Source organism: Mytilus californianus, unplaced genomic scaffold (genome assembly GCF_021869535.1).
Source record: "Mytilus californianus isolate M0D057914Y unplaced genomic scaffold, xbMytCali1.0.p SCAF_11, whole genome shotgun sequence".
NCBI classification, from domain to species: Eukaryota; Metazoa; Mollusca; class Bivalvia; order Mytilida; family Mytilidae; genus Mytilus; species Mytilus californianus.
In genome coordinates, this window is record NW_026262593.1 from 60,317,607 (window position 1) to 60,335,242 (window position 17,636).

Consider the following 17,636-nt stretch of genomic DNA (forward strand, 5'->3'; position numbering starts at 1 on the left):
AAAAAGGAGCGCTATTTTGCCCATAGCTGTACCTGACCATCCCAGTTTGTTGAATACAGGTTTGAATCCTGGCAGCATGAAAATAAAACACCATATTAGTTTTAAATCTACAGGCAAGAAACAGGCAGCATATATATTTTGTTCATATTTTTCACTTTTTTTATTGCGTTAAATTTGTAATGAACAAAGTATCATTTCAATATGAAAACGAATTTTGTTTCATTCAAAATAATTTAAAAGTGTACAAAAATTATCAACCATTATAAACTTAAATTGAAGCTGCCTATTTCATTAAGAAGTTCTGAATTCATCCATCTGTGTGGTAAAGCCAATATCCCTTCGTGTATCTCTATAGATTGGTGACTTGTAGAAGACTTTATTAATTTGAAAATAAATACCTGAATAGCTTTTGAAATATTTAACTGAAAATGTAATTCTTAAATTTGACTACTAAAACAAATATACGAAAATTACTATTTAAAACACCTATCACCAAATAATTTTCAAAAGCTCATGAATATTCAAACTTTGATGTGTTGTGTCAGTGGCTACATCAACCCCTTATTCACTCATTAAGGCTAGTTGCATCCCTTTCCCAACTCAATCAACCATGTCCACAACACAATGTTAATTACCCACCATTTCAATAGCAGTCTGGCTTCTGTCATGCATCTCCTCCAACTTGGCCTCAAGATCTAGCATCGTGTGTTGTAGCTCTCGATTTTGCTCCATGACTTTAGATTCTCTCGTTCTCAGTAAAGAGACTTGGTGTTTGAGTTCTGCCACTGTTTGATCTAATAGTGTTCTGTAAAGGCAGTAACCAATAATAATTAAACAAGAATGTGTCCATAGTACACGGATGCCCCACTTGCACTATAATTTTTTATGTTCAGTGGACCGTGAAATTGGAGTCAAAACTCTAATTTGGCATTAAAATTGGAAAGATCATATCATAGGGAACATGTGTACTAAGTTTCAAGTTGATTGGACTTCAACTTCATCAAAAACTACCTTGACCAAACACTTTAACCTGAAGCGGGACTGACTGACGGACAGACCATCGTAGGTGGGGCATAAAAATCATTAACAAATACATGCCTTTGCTATGAAACAACTATGCCTTAAAGAAAAGGTCATGATACTTAAAATCTAAGAGACAATAAAATAACCATATCCATGATGATCCCATTTACATAGCTGAGTTCCCGAAAGACATGGTACAACGGTTACAACCAGTAAAATGTTGGCCTGAATAGTAACTGCATGTTTTCTACAGAGAAAATATTAAATAAACTCAGATAAATAGATGTCCAATACCTACCTCTGTAACTTTTCTCCTTCCATCTGATTCCTTAATTGTACAACTTGTTCTTTTTTCTCCTGTAAATCATGCTTTAGATCCTCTGCCTGATGCATTTGATGTTCAACTGATTTCATTTTGTATGACACATCATTCAATTCATGTTGCAGCTTCTCAGCCTAAAACACACAATATTTTTCTTGTAATCATGTATCAAAGGCTCAGTTTCAAATTTCTGTTGATCCAAGGTCAGACACCCATTATTTCTGGAAGGGAACCTTTCATTTCTTAACTACCAAAGCCAAGGACATCCTATCCTTTACATTGATGCTTTATACAATACCTAAGACTTTCTAAAGGGGTTTCTTTAATTTAACAAGAATGTGTCCATAGTACATGCATGCCCCACTCGCACTATCATTTTCTATGTTCAGTGGACCATGAAATTGGGGTCAAAACTCTTGATTTCGCATTAAAATTAGAAAGATCATATCATAGGGAACATGTGTACTACGTTTCAAGTTGATTGGACTTCAACTTCATCAAAAACTACCTTGACCAAAAACTTTAACCTGTAGCAACCAAAAACTTTAACCTGAAGTGGGACAGACGGACAAACGAATGGATGGACGAAAATGGTTCAGGACCTTTCATTCCATATTTTTTGGTTAGCAAATGTGAACCCCTGATTAATAGTTAAGTCAATTCACAAGAATCCAAGTTTTGCTGGTTTTTACATATCATGCAATATTAAATGCCTTTAAAGCTTGATGCTGACCAGTAATATCATGTGTCTCATAGGTCCATGCACTTCTAAAGAAGGTACCCTGAAATAAGTTTTGGTCTTTTACTTCTTTTTTGTGCTTGCCAATTTATATATTCAATCTTTCCAAACTTTCACCCTTAAGCATACCATAAAGGTTGTTTCAGAAACATATATTTTGTGCATGAAACTCATATACATTTTTGTGACAAAGTAGTTTCTTATTTAGAACAAAGGTTAAACTTTAAGAAATACAATTGCAGAGTGGGTATTTTTTAAATACTTTCCATAATTATTTCATATATTTAAACATGCAAAATACCAGAAGGTTAGTACTCTTACTCAATTTTATGTACTCTTAATTTTGACAGAATACATTGTCCATACCAATTTTTTTAAGTATATTTTCATAATTTAATGTGTAAAATTTCTACTAAATCTTTTAACAACACAAAGAAAGAAAACAGTTCGAGCCCTGTTACTTGTGCAAAAATGTAGAATTTCATGAAAAAGTCTTAATACAAAATAATGCACTGCACACATAGGACAAACGTTTACAAAAAACAAAAGTAAGGCAGTTATCTCAAGTCATTTTCCTAATCAATACAGACATGTTTACAAAATCTGTTTGAGTATTGATGGGTAAATAAATCTTATTTTTCAGATAAAAAATTGAACAAGTATAGCATGACAACTTTCCCGAAACTGTATTATTCACTCAAACACACATATTTCTGTGCATGACTTCATTTGATACGAAAAAGAGATAAATACTCATCCTATCATCTTTGTATCCAACTAGCATATTTCTTATTTTATGACTTTAGTTTCAACTGAAAAGTTTCCAACTTCTAATTTTTATTTTACATTTCTCATAAATCTTTCATTTGCCTAAACAAGATGTTCTTATGTTGGCGAATGAAAGGGAAGCTTTTATAGTTACCTGCTTTATATTCAAATGTTAAATTGATAAATATGTAGCAAGATTAGCCTTTAGTACTGAGAACAAATAAGAATGTGAATGAAAAGGAAGCTTTTATCCTTTACCTGCTTTATATCAAAATTTTTATAAGATAAATATGTAGCCAGGTTAGCTTATATATCTAGCCAGGTTAGCCTTTTCCTTCAGTGCTGAGGAGAACAAAATAAGAATTGTCTCCCCTGTTATTTATTAAAGGGAAATAACAAAATAATAATGTTTTAAAAAAATTAATGATTTTTATTCTAGAATACAAAACACTAGCATCACAACACATCTAAAACTTAACAACTAGAGTGTAACTACATCTTATATGAAGCAACAATGTGTTAATGAAATAAACCTCTACTCAGCACTTACTTTCTTTACTGAATGAAAGACTTTATTTCGGTAGGCCTTGAAATGATATGAACAAAGAGTATAAGATAGAACTGTATAGCTCACCATATTGTATATGAAATAAAATATTCATGATTTGAAAGAAACTGTGATAAATTCGGTCTGAATATATGGAAAGTGAAATTCTTACAATGAAACATGGTCTGAATATGCAATCAAGAAAAGCAATGATACAAATGAAATATAAGAATTCATTAAAAGAAAACTGCTCTGGAACATGCAATCAAGGCAAGCACTGTTACAGATGAAAAATCATGTTAATAACCTAATTTAATACTATGTTAAATCTTAATGAAAATTACAGGTTCTTTTGCATATACAGAAATGAATGCTTGATGAATTACTGTAAGATGAGAAATGTTCACAGTATGTTTATTTTGCATTTTTTTCTGTGGCCATATCTAATGCGCCAAATTATCTGTGTGAAATCAAACACTTGAAACATTGTGAAAATGACACAACCAAATTGCGAAAATTTCCCAGCATACAGCATATATATAATCCTAGTCTACGCTATAGATTTACAAAAAAAAAACTTTCGTTCACTCACTTCAACCCAGCAAAGAAAATAGTAAACTCATGACAGGCGTGTTTTATACTGACCTTTCTGTCTGATGTTTCTGCCCTATTCTGTGCAGATTTCAGACTAGCCTCAAGGTTAGCAGTAGACTGCTGTACCAGTGTATTCTCAGCATATTTATTATTGTATCTCTGTAATAGACAAAATGCAAAAATAACAAGATGTGGTATGATTGCCAATGAGACAACTCTCCACCAGGGACCAAATAACGTAGAAGTTATCAACTATAGGTCCCCGTACGCTTTTATGAATGTTTTCGTGCATCGTAAACAACAATACAATTCCATAGCAAATTATCATATAAGAAACAAAATAATAAGAGATCTTCACTGTACTTCGCAAATTTCTAATAATTCATGCGCTTTATTTACAGCTCAAATTCTAACTTAAAATGCAGATTTCATTCCTCATTTGTTTTTCTGTGTAGTATTTTAAACAGTTAGGTACCTGATACTTTAAATTCAGAATTGTGATCATTTTTTAAAGTAAATCTAGGAAAACTGATTATGTAAAAATAATCAATGCAATTCCTTAAAAGGTAGTACTAGTCATATTTACCCTTTCAAGTTCATCTTCTAAATTTCTCTTCGTCAATTCAAGTGTGGCATTCTTTTCCATCAAACTTCTAACTTGACTCCATACCTACGAAAATATATAGATATTAACAATAACATTCTATAGTGGAGTGTAATTTTACTTTAAAATAAAATACAAATCTGATTAATATTGGTATGTAAGTGTTTGTAATGAACCACTGGCATTTAATTTTAAAGTCTATTCTTTATGAATGTAGAAATTAGGAAACAATTGCTATTTGAAATTTTTGTAAAAAAAAGTTGGAATTTAATTATTATTACCTTTTGAAAAATACCTTCCAGAACAATATTCTTGAGTTTTAATGCGAATAAAAACTTATATGTAATATATTATTAATATTATTTGTATTTTATATATTCATTATATTAAATATGAATAAAATGTGTTACAATAAATAAGTGAATACAGTGATGGTCATGCCAGAAAACTGGTTCATGCAATCTGTGTCATGCTGCCAATCTTGAACTTCATACTTTATTTGAAAACAACCCTGTGTCTTTACTAAATGTTGTTACCTTATTTTGTACAGGAAGAAATACCTTATTCTGTACAGGAAGAAATACTACCTTATTCTGTACAGAAAGAAATATACCTTATTCTGTACAGGAAGAAATACCTTATTCTGTACAGGAAGAAATACTACCTTATTCTGTACAGAAAGAAATATACCTTATTCCGTACAGGAAGAAATACCTTATTCTGTACAGAAAGAAATATACCTTATTCTGTACAGGAAGAAATACCTTATTCTGAACAGGAAGAAATAAGAAATTTGCAAGGAAAGACATTTCTGTTAGTGGCAAGCTTATCTGAGATTTTTAAGTCGCAAATTACCAGCACAGTTGAAGAAAATTTCCCACAACCAAAGATTAGTTACTAAGTATTTCTGGTTATATTTTTTGTTTAATTTGTATGCATTTTTTTTTTAATTCATCAGAACTGTTGTTAGGACCAAAATATAAAAAAGCTAAATTTTTCAAGTTTTTCTTTACCATTTATTCGTTGTAAGGGATTAAAGCAAGGAAAATAAAGTTTACAAGCAAAAATTTAGGAGAATAGCTAGCAAACATTTATGCAATGAATAAGAAATCATTTCACTTATTTTTTGGCCCACATCCAAATTAAAGACCAAGAGATATGAAGAATCCTATTGGGGGAAATTTAGTGTTATCCTTATGAATATTGTAAATTACAAATTGAATTCAGTCCTAAACATAAAAGCACAAATAAAATTTATTGTGATATCTAAAAAATTAAGCAATCAAAAACACCAATAATCTTTAAATATCCACTTGATTCTAACAAAAATATTAAAATATGCTAATAGTTTCTACTAGCGCACCTCAGCACAAATCATGCCTAAAAACTCCCTTCAACAAGGGGAGAAATAACCATCCAAAATATAAGCACCTGTAAGGCTGGCTTTCATCTATATATTACAATGACACATCTGAGGTTCCAGAATTTAATTAGCCAAAAATGTAGACAGTTATAATGTAAATAATATAAACAAGGATAATGTGTAATTGGGAAATACAGAGAACAAAGTATATTAGACAGATTACTGGTTAGTCTAATTTCAGCTGGAATTTTTAAATCTATATTCCTGCAACATAGCGGTAAACATGAAGTTTCATTTACATTGGTGTCTTAATTACACTTAACTTTTAACTTAATTATTAAGAAATAAAATTTGGCAGGTCACTATTATATTAATTGCTGTACTTCCTTGAGCTTCCAAATGATACTTTACATATGAAATCTAAAAAATTACTGAAGTTACAAATAAGACCAATTATTTTGTACTAAAAATGTGTCATTGTTATATATTCACTCAGTTTCTAGACCAAAATAAAAGATGACCATTTCTACAACATAAACCCTTCTACATAAACAACAATAAAAATATTTACATCTCTAGCAGCTTGTATCTGAAATGGATCACACTTTTATAGTTTCCATGGAAACAAGACTAAGGGTAGCAACTCTTTATATCAATTAAATACAACACTATCTAAGGTCAGATAATCATGGCACTTTCAATATTAATACTAGTTTGTTAATTTGAAGAAATGTCCCATTTTTACTATTTTGATTTATTGCATGAAAATTTTATATTTTGGCAGAATCAAATATTGGAAGGGTTACTGCCCTTGTTGCTAGAGATGACTTTTAAAATTAAAACAAATATAAAGTAAATGTGTGAACAACAATATAAAGAGTATATAATAAAATGATATTAAGAGTAGAATAAGGCTATGGATATACATACATCTTCGCTCTAGACAGAAGAAAAAACAACAGAAAAATATCTTAAAACTAAACTTTTAATATATATTACAGTTTAACATTTATGAAAAATGTTTGAGAAAAAGAAAATGAGTTTCAGATGACTGAAATAATACCTTTTAATAACCAATGAGGGGAAATCACATTCATATCATTTTGTTGCAAGTGGATGCAATGAAGACGTTTTCCATTACTATCTAATGGAGAAAGTTCAATTTTATATTTCCAATATGCAACCTTCAAGAGCAAGTAAAGAATCCAATTCTATTACCAAGAGCAGAGTTTTAATGAACCACAGAAGGATAATTGCTTCCAAAAAAATTGTGGACATAATAATTAATTTTCAACAAATTTCATTACATAGAATACATCGGACAGCATTATTTTAGGTTGCCTTTCAGTTCTTTGTGAGGATATGTTACTGTCTCAAAGACAAATACCCCACATCTGGTTTAATTTATTATCTTAAAGTCCTTCTAACATCATAAGTTTACTAGCTATATATTGAGCATTTGCATTATCCCTGTTGTGACAAAATATTAATGCAAATAAATTTGTTCTGTAGTATTTATTTAATTGTTTTTTTTTCTAATTTCATTACAATAGATTATGCAACTTCTATTTATTGTTAATTAAAAGTTAATTAAATGTATCCTGGTGATAACCATATATAAATAAGTATCACTTGAAATCAGTGTGCCCTATACCAAATGCCATATTAATAACCATGATTCTATTCAAAATGAATTTCTGTTATGGTTTTACAATAAACTCGAGTTTACCCTGATGCTAAAAAATTCAGTAACAAGATCTCATTTGCAAATGTCCTCTATTTCAAAATGCCAATAAAAATACCTAAGCAGACCACTGTCTCTGACAAAATCTACCTTTTCTATAGACCTAATGGGAAAGATTCTTACAACCCTCTAATAACCATCCTTAACTCTTACAGTACAAAATTTGGACAGGTAGAATCCTGATCTTCACACAAATAAGATAAAAATGAATAGAACATAATCCTGATCTTCATACAAGTAAGATAACGATGAATAGAACATAATCCTGATCTTCATACTAGTAAGATAAAGATGAATAGAACATAAAATACTTAGACACATTGATTTAGAACCCAGATCCTGCCTACCTTGGTAATTTCCTGATCCAGAGCTGTATTCCTGTTTTCTAAGTCTGTACGTATCTTTGTTTCTGTCTGTAACTGAGATTCAAGTCTTTCACTAGACGTCTTTGATCTGTTTGTCTCTTGTTCTCTACTAGATAACTCCTATAAATAATGTCATTTTATAATTGTTCATATTCTTTTTTCACTTTCATTTTTTCCACAACAAAGAAATTCTTGAATAAGGTCTTTGTAGAAATGTGCTTCAAGTGCAGATTTTACATTGATTGCTTGATTTCCTTGTCATATATTTTGTGTGTGTATAATCATTATCAACTATCCTTTTAATTCTGTTGATTTTTATACAGTCGCTTTTCTCTAAAAAGGTTGTTAGCTGAGGGAATATAACATTATAAAAGGAGTCAATTCTGGTGGAGAGTAAAATTATGCAAAATTTACTGCCATCATATTTAATGTACCTGGTCTCCCATCAACTATTTTGTATAAGACCATATGGTGACCTCTAGAAAAATGTTTTTTTGTGAACTTGTGTTTATCTTTAGATGTATCGCTGACATTAACCCATCTCCTTTTTTCAATCCTACACATAAGACAAGTGACCTCTCTTTTACGGTACTTTATTAAGAAATGTACTTCTGTAACAATTAAAAGTTTGAACTTTTATAATTGTATATTCAAATGCACTTAAGATTCGTTATTGTGATATTTCTCATTATCGCTATTTTACAAAAATTTCCTTTGATCTTACTGACTGATAATTTCCTTTCTCTGCGGAGTCGAGTGATATGAAAATTATCGCTAGAAACTAAGGGGGCACGTGCCGTTGCTAATGAAATTGACATGAAATTGACAACGTCGTCATAGGTAAAATAGCGATCAACAGATTATCATTGGTCATCTCAACTGGATTGCTTTTCTTGCTTTCGCCGTACCGGCTCAAGCGAGAAAATCAATCTCGTTGAGATGATCAACGATAATCTATAAATATTGTTCCTTTATTTTTCTTTAATTTCACTGTCAACACAACAAAACCTAAAATTGATTATAAATTTTCTGCATTTTTAATTACAGAATCATTTGAATAATTTCTCAATCATTCCGTTGGTTGATATAGTTGAGCTTTTGGTTTTGTCAGGTTTCAAGGACCTCCACTTTTTTTAATTTACCTTGGAGTTCGGTATTTTTGTTAATACTTTTTTTGTGCAACATTTCTAGACTCCAGCTGAGTGCTATTCCATTAAAATGTATGTGGGAGGGTAGGAACAGGGCCTAATCTAGGATTTTGAAGAGGGAGAAGTGACTTCTCCTTCTATGAGAGAGAAGGGAGAAGTGGTCAATTTCTTGGAGAAGTGAGATTCCATTACCGTTTCGGTTGCATCGTGTTTTCATGCTTATCACTAAGGAAATTGTTTTATATTTAATAAAAGATACTTGCAGTTTTTTCATGTTATTGTACACAATGTATATATAGAAAGTTCTTAATAAAAAGGTTTTAGACAATATATAGTTGTTATTTATTTATTGATACCATTGTGTTCTTAGACTAAATAAAATTTGTTGATTGGGACATAAGGGAGTAGCCTAGTAATATTATCAAGATTATGATGCATTAAATTCATGTGCATCTGCCTCAATTTATTTTTAAAAGTACAGAAAAAATATGACTCCCAGTTTACCTGATGAATTTCACATGACTGGGAATTTAATTTATATCACCACTTGTGATTATTTTGTAAAACATTATTGAATGTCCAGGACATTATGTTAGTTGTAAATTGAGATTATCGTTAAAAATTGTAAGTCTATAAATGAAAAAATCTTTCAATCGCATATTAATTATTCGATAAAGAGTTAATTTCTATCATTTTTTAAAAATATCATCCATATCAACGAAATGGTCGTGAGAAAAAATCCACTGCTGATCACAAATTATCTGGACGAGTGTCGTACGTTTGCAATCACATTATCCATCAGCTGTCTTTCTACCTTTTATATTTCAATTTTTATTCAATCAATATAATAAATCTACCGTGAATTCCCACCCTTTACCTACCGAATAGTAAAACTGATCGACTCGTGTAAGTAATAAAAATAAAACAAATCAGCTGAGTGATTACGCAACATCCTCAGATGAAAATTATCGTAAAATGAAAACATAACCAGACGGTCAGTTTTCCGTTTGAACAGTTTTGAATGTTATATCCGAGGATGTTCAAAGTCGCCGTTGTATTTATTCAATTTGATCGTTGACAGTATTAGTCCTGGGTCGTTTCGAAAATCTCGATTTTTCCTTGTCAGCCGCCATTTTTTTACCTGTGAGGTTTGTCAATCACAAGTTGTCTCCCTTTTACCTATTTTGATAGCGATTTGACTTCGCTATGAAGTCAGTCGTCCGGCGAGATTTAGCGATTTTCTAAATTCTTTGGCGACTTAAATCGTCATTTCGCCGGCAAGAATATGGCCTTGGTAGGAAGGGACTTTCAAAATATCCTTACAACCAAGAACCATTTTTTAGATAATTTTGCATAATGGTAATAGACGCATACTGAAAAAAGACCCATGACCCACATTCAATAATTAAACTTCCCTTCCTACCCTCCCACATAAATTTTAATGGAATAGCCCTGAATTAGAGTTTTACATATTGCTTAGACACCTTTTATATTTTTGAAGACTGTATGTCGACCTTTAGATGTCTTTTGGTTTTTTGTTTCATTTGGGTTGTTGCCTCACTGATGTATTCACCACAACTCCTCTTATATATTTCTGTAATAGTTTACCAACTTACGTTACTTTTATCCCTGAGTTGATTTCTAAGATCTTTGTTCTCTTTGTTAGCCAGATCTACCCTTTCCTGGAAATTATCTATCTCCTTTTTGTGGTAATTTTTTACTTCCGCCAGCTCAGTCTCCAATCTGGCAATAGTACTTTCATATTTTGCCTAAAACAAAAATTTGTAACTGCAGTCATGCCTATCCAGTTTCGAAAATTCATCTAAAAGAACTTATATATCTGAGATAAAATACTTTTTCTGTGGTGGTTGTTTCTTTTATTGTCACAAACAGACGCTAATCTGGCTTTTACAACAATCATTTATCAGCTATGTCGTATCTAATAGGGAACCTGTACACTTAAAAACAGGTATTCTCCCAAAAAAAACCCTTTAAAGGCAATACTGAAGTTCCCAAAACAAGGCTTTCTGAATATGTTACATTAGCTCTAATGTAAAGATAAGTCTTCAGTTGAACTTGCCAGCACTCAATTAACATCTTCCAAGAAGCTTTTCTGTCATGTATGGTAGTTTTAAGTGGAAGATGGAAAAGTCAAAAGTTTACAAGACATCTGACAAGCAGTCACCACATATAAACGGTACTAGCCTTTAAAAAGGTAAAAAAAAAATGAAAAATTAGTATATGTGTTGATGCAAATTTTAGTTCTTTTGTCCTCTTAAGGAAAACCATAACAGAAAATACATCAGCAGTGATTAAAGTTCAATTCCCTTTTGAACGAAGAAATTAATATCATATTACCAAGTTAATGGACAGTATAATGAATGTAAAGCAAACTATTTCAGACTTATTCCTTTGAAGATTTAACACCAAAACATGTAGGTGCTGTTTTGTAATGACTTTCTCCAAATATTTTCATACACATCTTGGAACAAAAAATTCAGAAAGTTTCAAATTCTTTAACTGAAACGTTATGTGTAATAGTAAAGATAAAAAGATTTCCTTACAGCATTTCCTATTGCATCAGCTTCTAACTTCATGGTGTATGTCTGTTTCTTCTGAAGGTCATCCCGAAGTTGTCTAACCTGATGAGTGGCCTCTTCTAAATCTTTTTCCATCTGATTCAAATGACGATGATTTTGGTAGTTTTTGTCTACAAAAAGAAATCCATTATATAATTTTTTTCTATTACAACTTAATTCCTATATTTATTGTTAATCTTTCAAACAATTTTAGTTCCTGAAAAATTTTCATAAATATTTAGTTCTTTGACAAACTGATTTTCTGTAATCCTTTCATCGTAATATGTATTGTCGGCAGATAATTGCAACATTTAACTGAGATCGAATAAAATTATCCCAATCATATATTATTGTACAGAGTTATACCATGTTTCTACTTGTAGCTTTCTTGATGTTTGTGTGTATATGATCTTCATGCACTACATGAATAATGTAAATGATTTGATGAAGATACAATTTGCTTTATATATAGGAAAGGTAATGCCCTTGTACAATATTAACAGCGCCTGATGAAAATGATGCTGCCTGACTGGTTTCTGTCCTTTACTGACCTTCTTCAGAGGTATGAATAATGAAAATGATTTGATGAATATACTTTTTGATGTCTGGTCACTTTTTGCCATTTTATATACTTTCAAGCATTACTGATTATTTCTCTTCTATGAAGTTTGCCTATAGGACTATCCAAAAAACACAATAGTACCTGTACTTCTTTGTCTTTCTCTTTTATATTGATCTTCTGAATGCTTCACTTGATTTAATGTGTCTGAAAGCTAAAAATTAAAATACATACATATTAAATTACTGTAAATTCAGAAATTATTGCGAGGTTTTTATTAATGCGAATAATGCGACTGGGTGAATATCGCAATAATAAGAACTCGCATTCTGATATCTGATTCATGTATCTGTATACAGATTTTCCTGCAATTGCAATAATTAATCTCGCATTTTTGTCCATTCTTCAAAAATCGCAATAATAAATGCGCGCAATAATTTCTGAATTTACAGTATTGCAATTTTCTAAATGTTTCAATTGATTTAATGTGTCTGAAAGCTAAAAAAAAAAATACATACAGATTAAACTATTACAATTTTCTAAATGTTTCACTTGATTTAATGTGTCTGAAAGCTAAGAATTCATATAAATTTTTAACTTATTATAATCATCTCAATTTCGTTTTTTTTACATTCAAAAGATTAGACATTAAAATGTTCATAATATAAAGAGATGTAGTACATGTTTGAACCTAAAATAAAGATACTATGCAATGTTTCTTAGAGCTTAAATTTTACAATTTCTAGGCTCAAACCTGTCAGCAAGGTTTTATGTATACTCTTACAGGCTTGACAGTGAGCTATAGTTGCTTACATGCATGTCATTTTTGCTCATTGGCAGACTCTGGTGAATATTTGCTCATTGGCAGACTCTGGTGAATATTTGCTCATTGGCAGACTCTGGTGGATATTTGCTCATTGGCAGACTCGGTTGAATATTTGCTCATTGGCAGACTCTGGTGAATATTTGCTCATTGGCAGACTCGGGTGAATATTTGCTCATTGGCAGACTCTGGTGAATATTTGCTCATTGGCAGACTCTGGTGAATATTTGCTCATTGGCAGACTCTGGTGAATATTTGCTCATTGGCAGACTCTGGTGGATATTTGCTCATTGGCAGACTCGGTTGAATATTTGCTCATTGGCAGACTCGGGTGAATATTTGCTCATTGGCAGACTCGGGTGAATATTTGCTCATTGGCAGACTCTGGTGAATATTTGCTCATTGGCAGACTCTGGTGAATATTTGCTCATTGGCAATCATTCCAAATGACCTTATTTAAATAATTACCCTATGTATCATTTTATTTTAATTTTAAACCTAGCTGTATTTGTAAACTTGCCCAAACCTTAAACTAAACTATAGGGTTCACAAAAGTATAACAAGTCAGATAATTCAGTATTTCATATGAGTTTCTCCAAGTAGTAATTGTCCCCCTTCACTCAATCATACAATACCTACCTTAGCAGCTAGCTCTCTGTTGTCAATCTCCAACTGTTTGGTTAATTCCTCTATAGAGTGAATTCTATCCATATGTCGCTGTCTTTCTTCCCCACTGTACTTTGCCGAAATTCTCAAATGTTCTAATTCTCTCAGTGCAGAAGAAAGTTCACGCCTGACTGATTCTAGTTCACTTAATGTTTTTTCATTTGTATGAAGTGTTTCTTTTAGAGATCGGTTTTCACGATCTAACATTAATTTTTCTTTCGATGTTTGATCTAATTTAGTGTTTGCTTCAGTTAGCCTTGTCTTCATTGATTCAATCTGTTTCTCAAGATTCTGAAAATAAAGTGAGCCATTGTAAATCTTGAGCATAAAAGTTATTGATGTAGATTCATTATGCCTATAGATTTGTTATAGTAATAAAGGTTGTTGAAAGAGTTAATTGATGTCTAAATCTGGCAACCCATTCACTAACTTAACATTGAGTCTGATATGTAAACTCAGCCTCTTATAGCTGACTATACATTATGGGTTTTGCTTCTTTTTTGAAGGATATTCTGTGACTGTTTAAGTTGGATATTGTCTCATTGGAAATCGTACCACATCTTATTTTATATTTAACTGAAAAGTTTACAAGTACCAAAAACAGTCTTTGGATGTCTTTCTGTTTATCTTATGTATGGTTGCTGTCTTATTGACATATTACTTACACCTCCTATTATTGTAAACATAAATATGTCATGTTTTGTTATTTTCGCAATTTCAATTTCAAACTTTTCATAGAGGGTTCAATTCCTGCATTAACTATAAGTTTCCTTTTCACCTCAATGAATCAACTTTCTACAAACCATTTGTTTATGGGATCTTTTTGCACAATATACATGATAACCTAATAAGTGAAATAACCTATGGTGAAAATTTCCCAGTTTACAGTATTTATATTTTTTTTAATTTGACATATTTAAAGTGTTTGAATACTGTAAATTCAGAAATCATTGCGAGGTTTTTATTAATGCGAATAATGCGACTGTGTGAGTATCGCAATAATAAGAACTCGCATTCTGATATCTGATGCATATATCTGTATGCAGCTTATCCTGAAATCGCAATAATTAATCTCGCATTTATTTCCATTCTTCAAAAATCGCAATAATAAATGCACGCAATAATTTCTGAATTTACAGTACACTGTTTAAAGTCATTTTATAAGGCCCCAAAAAGCTCATGAGTAGCCAATACTGTGAAATAAAACACCTACCTGAATAAATAAATGCATGTATGTATACATACTTTAAAATTACCCCTTTCAACAAAAATGGAATATCAATAATTTAACATATTGTACTTCAACTTGTAAAGAATGGTGAAGCATGTCTTGGAGTCTTGTCGTGTTAATTTTCATCATTATCAACACATACTGTATTTAGCAGTTTTAAAATACTTGTAAATTTATACTAAAATAAGTCACCAACCCTATTCATGGTAATTCACTTTAAAATAAAGTAATAATCCACTTATGAAACTTACGTCAACTTTTTGAGTTTCTATTCTATGGGTAGCTGCAGACATTTCTGCCTGAGGCTGCATATGAACACTTTGGTGTTTTTCAGCTGATAAATGCTCTTCCAGTTGGACTTTAGCTGCCTTGGTTTCTTGTATTTCCTAAAAAACAAAATTCATTATTTACTTGAAATTATGAAATCCTTTTTCCATATATTAATTTTGATTCAAATACAATCCAAACTGGTTATTTCAGCTTGATCCAAACTGGTTATTTTAGCTAATATTATACATTAGATACTAAAACCCTATTGCTTCTTTCATTAGGTTACTGAATACTATTTGTGTTATCTCTTATGACTCACTCATTATTGCTGTGTTTAATAAAATATTTGTTTTGTCTTCATGCAATTTCAGGTGGTTGGTATTGTAAATAGAGAATTTCATATGGCTTTTTCAATAGCACACACATATCAACCCAAGGCACCAATTTAATTCCTCGAGCAGAGCTCTTTGAGTTTATATTGAGGGTTGATATGGTGTGTGCTATTGAAAAATACACTTTATTATAAACCTTGAGTAGATGTTTTTCATGTGACATGACGTAATACAGATAAGAGGTTTGATAAAGCCTTGCAACCGTGACTGATATCGATTACATGACGTCATACAGATTGGAGGTTTAATAAAGCCTTTGCAATGGTGACTGATAGAGTTATTATCACTGATAGCTGATGCAACATTATTGCCATTGATTGCATTACACATACAATTTACTTGTATTTACTAATAGGTATATAACAAATAATGCTATTAAATGGAAGAAACCAGTTCTTACGCTCATCAAAATTGAAATTGGAGCTTTACTTCAAAATTTTGAGTAATCAAACACCCCCTGTGGAAAGAGAGCTAGATTTTTAATACCCTGTAAATTTACTTTTTCGTAGTGTATCTATTGTCATGAATATTGAACTAGTTAACTTTTGGGGAAAAAAATACATACGAATATAAAAGGAAAATTGCATATAAAAACCACAAATTCTTCAGCAATCCCTGGGAAAATAAGTACACAGGAAAAAAGTTAATATACAGTAACTAGCAAAATAACATATTCATATCAAACAAGTGAAACTGCGAGCTACTGCTCACTGATGATACCCCCAGCCCAAATATGCATTTGTTGTTGAGTGATGAATCTGAAAACGTATCACACGGTATAGCTGACTTATATAAACCCTGAAACCAAATTTCAGAAATCCTTATGATGTAGTTCCTGAGAAAGATGTGACGAAAAATATTCATGGGATGGAAGGACGGACGGACAGAGGTAAAACAGTATACCCCCACTTTTTTAAAGCAGGGGTATAATTAAGGATGCATGTCAACCAAAAGTCAATTTATAAATCATCAAACAAGTACTGTATTGTAATAGCTACCTTCTGAAAGTCTTCTTTGACAGATTTCAATTCTTGTTCGTATTTTTGTTGAACAGATTTGAATTCTGACTCATGTTTTTCTTGCAATGCCTGTACTTCAGCGTCATTCTCTTCCTGAATGGCCTGTAACTCATCCTGAGCTTGAAACAAATCATCCTGAAGTTCCTTTACACGACTCTCTAAAGAATTAATCTGAAAGAATATTATAAAGAATGAAATTTGAAATGAAATTCTTTGTGACATCTGAAACAAAATCACATGATTACTTCTGAAATAATTTTTTGCTAATTATTTTTCAGACTGTTTTCCATCAATTTTCAAGTACTTGAGTGTAATTGCTGAAGATGATGTTACAAATAGAAGTATGACCAAACTGCAAAAATGCTTTCTGTTAAGTATCCTTTTTAACAAATGAAAAATAATGACTTTATAATAATAACAAGCATTCTGTGAGTATTGCATGGCAATACATAGTCCCCTAACGGTTAAAAATTCATTGTAATGGAGCAAACTACCACTAAATTCTTCAAACAATTTATTAAAGAAAAGGAAAAAAATCCAACTTGTCATTTATCTTAATACAATGTCTTTTACAAATCTTTTTTTAAAAAAATGAGTTATTTCCCTTTGAACAGAAATCTAGTAATTAATAAGTATTTCATCAAAAGTTTAATTCTAGGGAAAGGGCTTTAACTGAACAAGGAGAAAAGCTAAAATCATGAAAATCGAACTTGACCTGTAACTTGTCATGATAAAGCAATACACCAAATATCAAATCAATATCTTAAGCATGAAGAAAAAAAGTCTGGAAAACTGATTTGCCGGACTGACGGATGGACAGACTGACGGATGGACAGACAGACGGACAGAGTGCAAACCTACAGTCCCCTTCGACTTCGTC

General features: G+C 31.4%; 1 protein-coding gene and 1 long non-coding RNA gene across 12 annotated transcripts in view; both read right to left on the minus strand.

The window, feature by feature from the left end:
• LOC127720422 (paramyosin-like) overlaps window positions 1-17,636 on the minus strand; it is a 76,945-nt gene that overhangs the window by 14,804 nt on the left and 44,505 nt on the right. For 8 of the 11 annotated variants that reach the window (XM_052227003.1, XM_052227006.1, XM_052227000.1 and 5 more), the window contains 13 exons: window positions 16,736-16,927; window positions 15,327-15,461; window positions 13,818-14,135; window positions 12,500-12,569; window positions 11,782-11,927; window positions 10,834-10,986; window positions 8,052-8,189; window positions 6,532-6,549; window positions 4,580-4,663; window positions 4,045-4,152; window positions 1,322-1,479; window positions 640-805; window positions 33-68 (listed from right to left, as the gene is read on the minus strand). In XM_052227003.1, coding sequence (XP_052082963.1) covers window positions 33-68; window positions 640-805; window positions 1,322-1,479; window positions 4,045-4,152; window positions 4,580-4,663; window positions 6,532-6,549; window positions 8,052-8,189; window positions 10,834-10,986; window positions 11,782-11,927; window positions 12,500-12,569; window positions 13,818-14,135; window positions 15,327-15,461; window positions 16,736-16,927 — 1,722 coding nt within the window. Of the gene's footprint in view, window positions 1-32; window positions 69-639; window positions 806-1,321; window positions 1,480-4,044; window positions 4,153-4,579; window positions 4,664-6,531; window positions 6,550-6,890; window positions 6,900-8,051; window positions 8,190-10,833; window positions 10,987-11,781; window positions 11,928-12,499; window positions 12,570-13,817; window positions 14,136-15,326; window positions 15,462-16,735; window positions 16,928-17,636 lie in introns of all 11 variants that reach the window. The other 3 variants (XM_052227001.1, XM_052227005.1, XM_052227002.1) reach the window with 3 other exon arrangements.
• LOC127720449 (uncharacterized) lies at window positions 4,987-6,525 on the minus strand. Its single transcript, XR_007990749.1, has 2 exons — window positions 5,211-6,525; window positions 4,987-5,133 (listed from the first exon to the last, which is right to left on the minus strand). It is a non-coding gene; the product is annotated as an uncharacterized LOC127720449 (long non-coding RNA).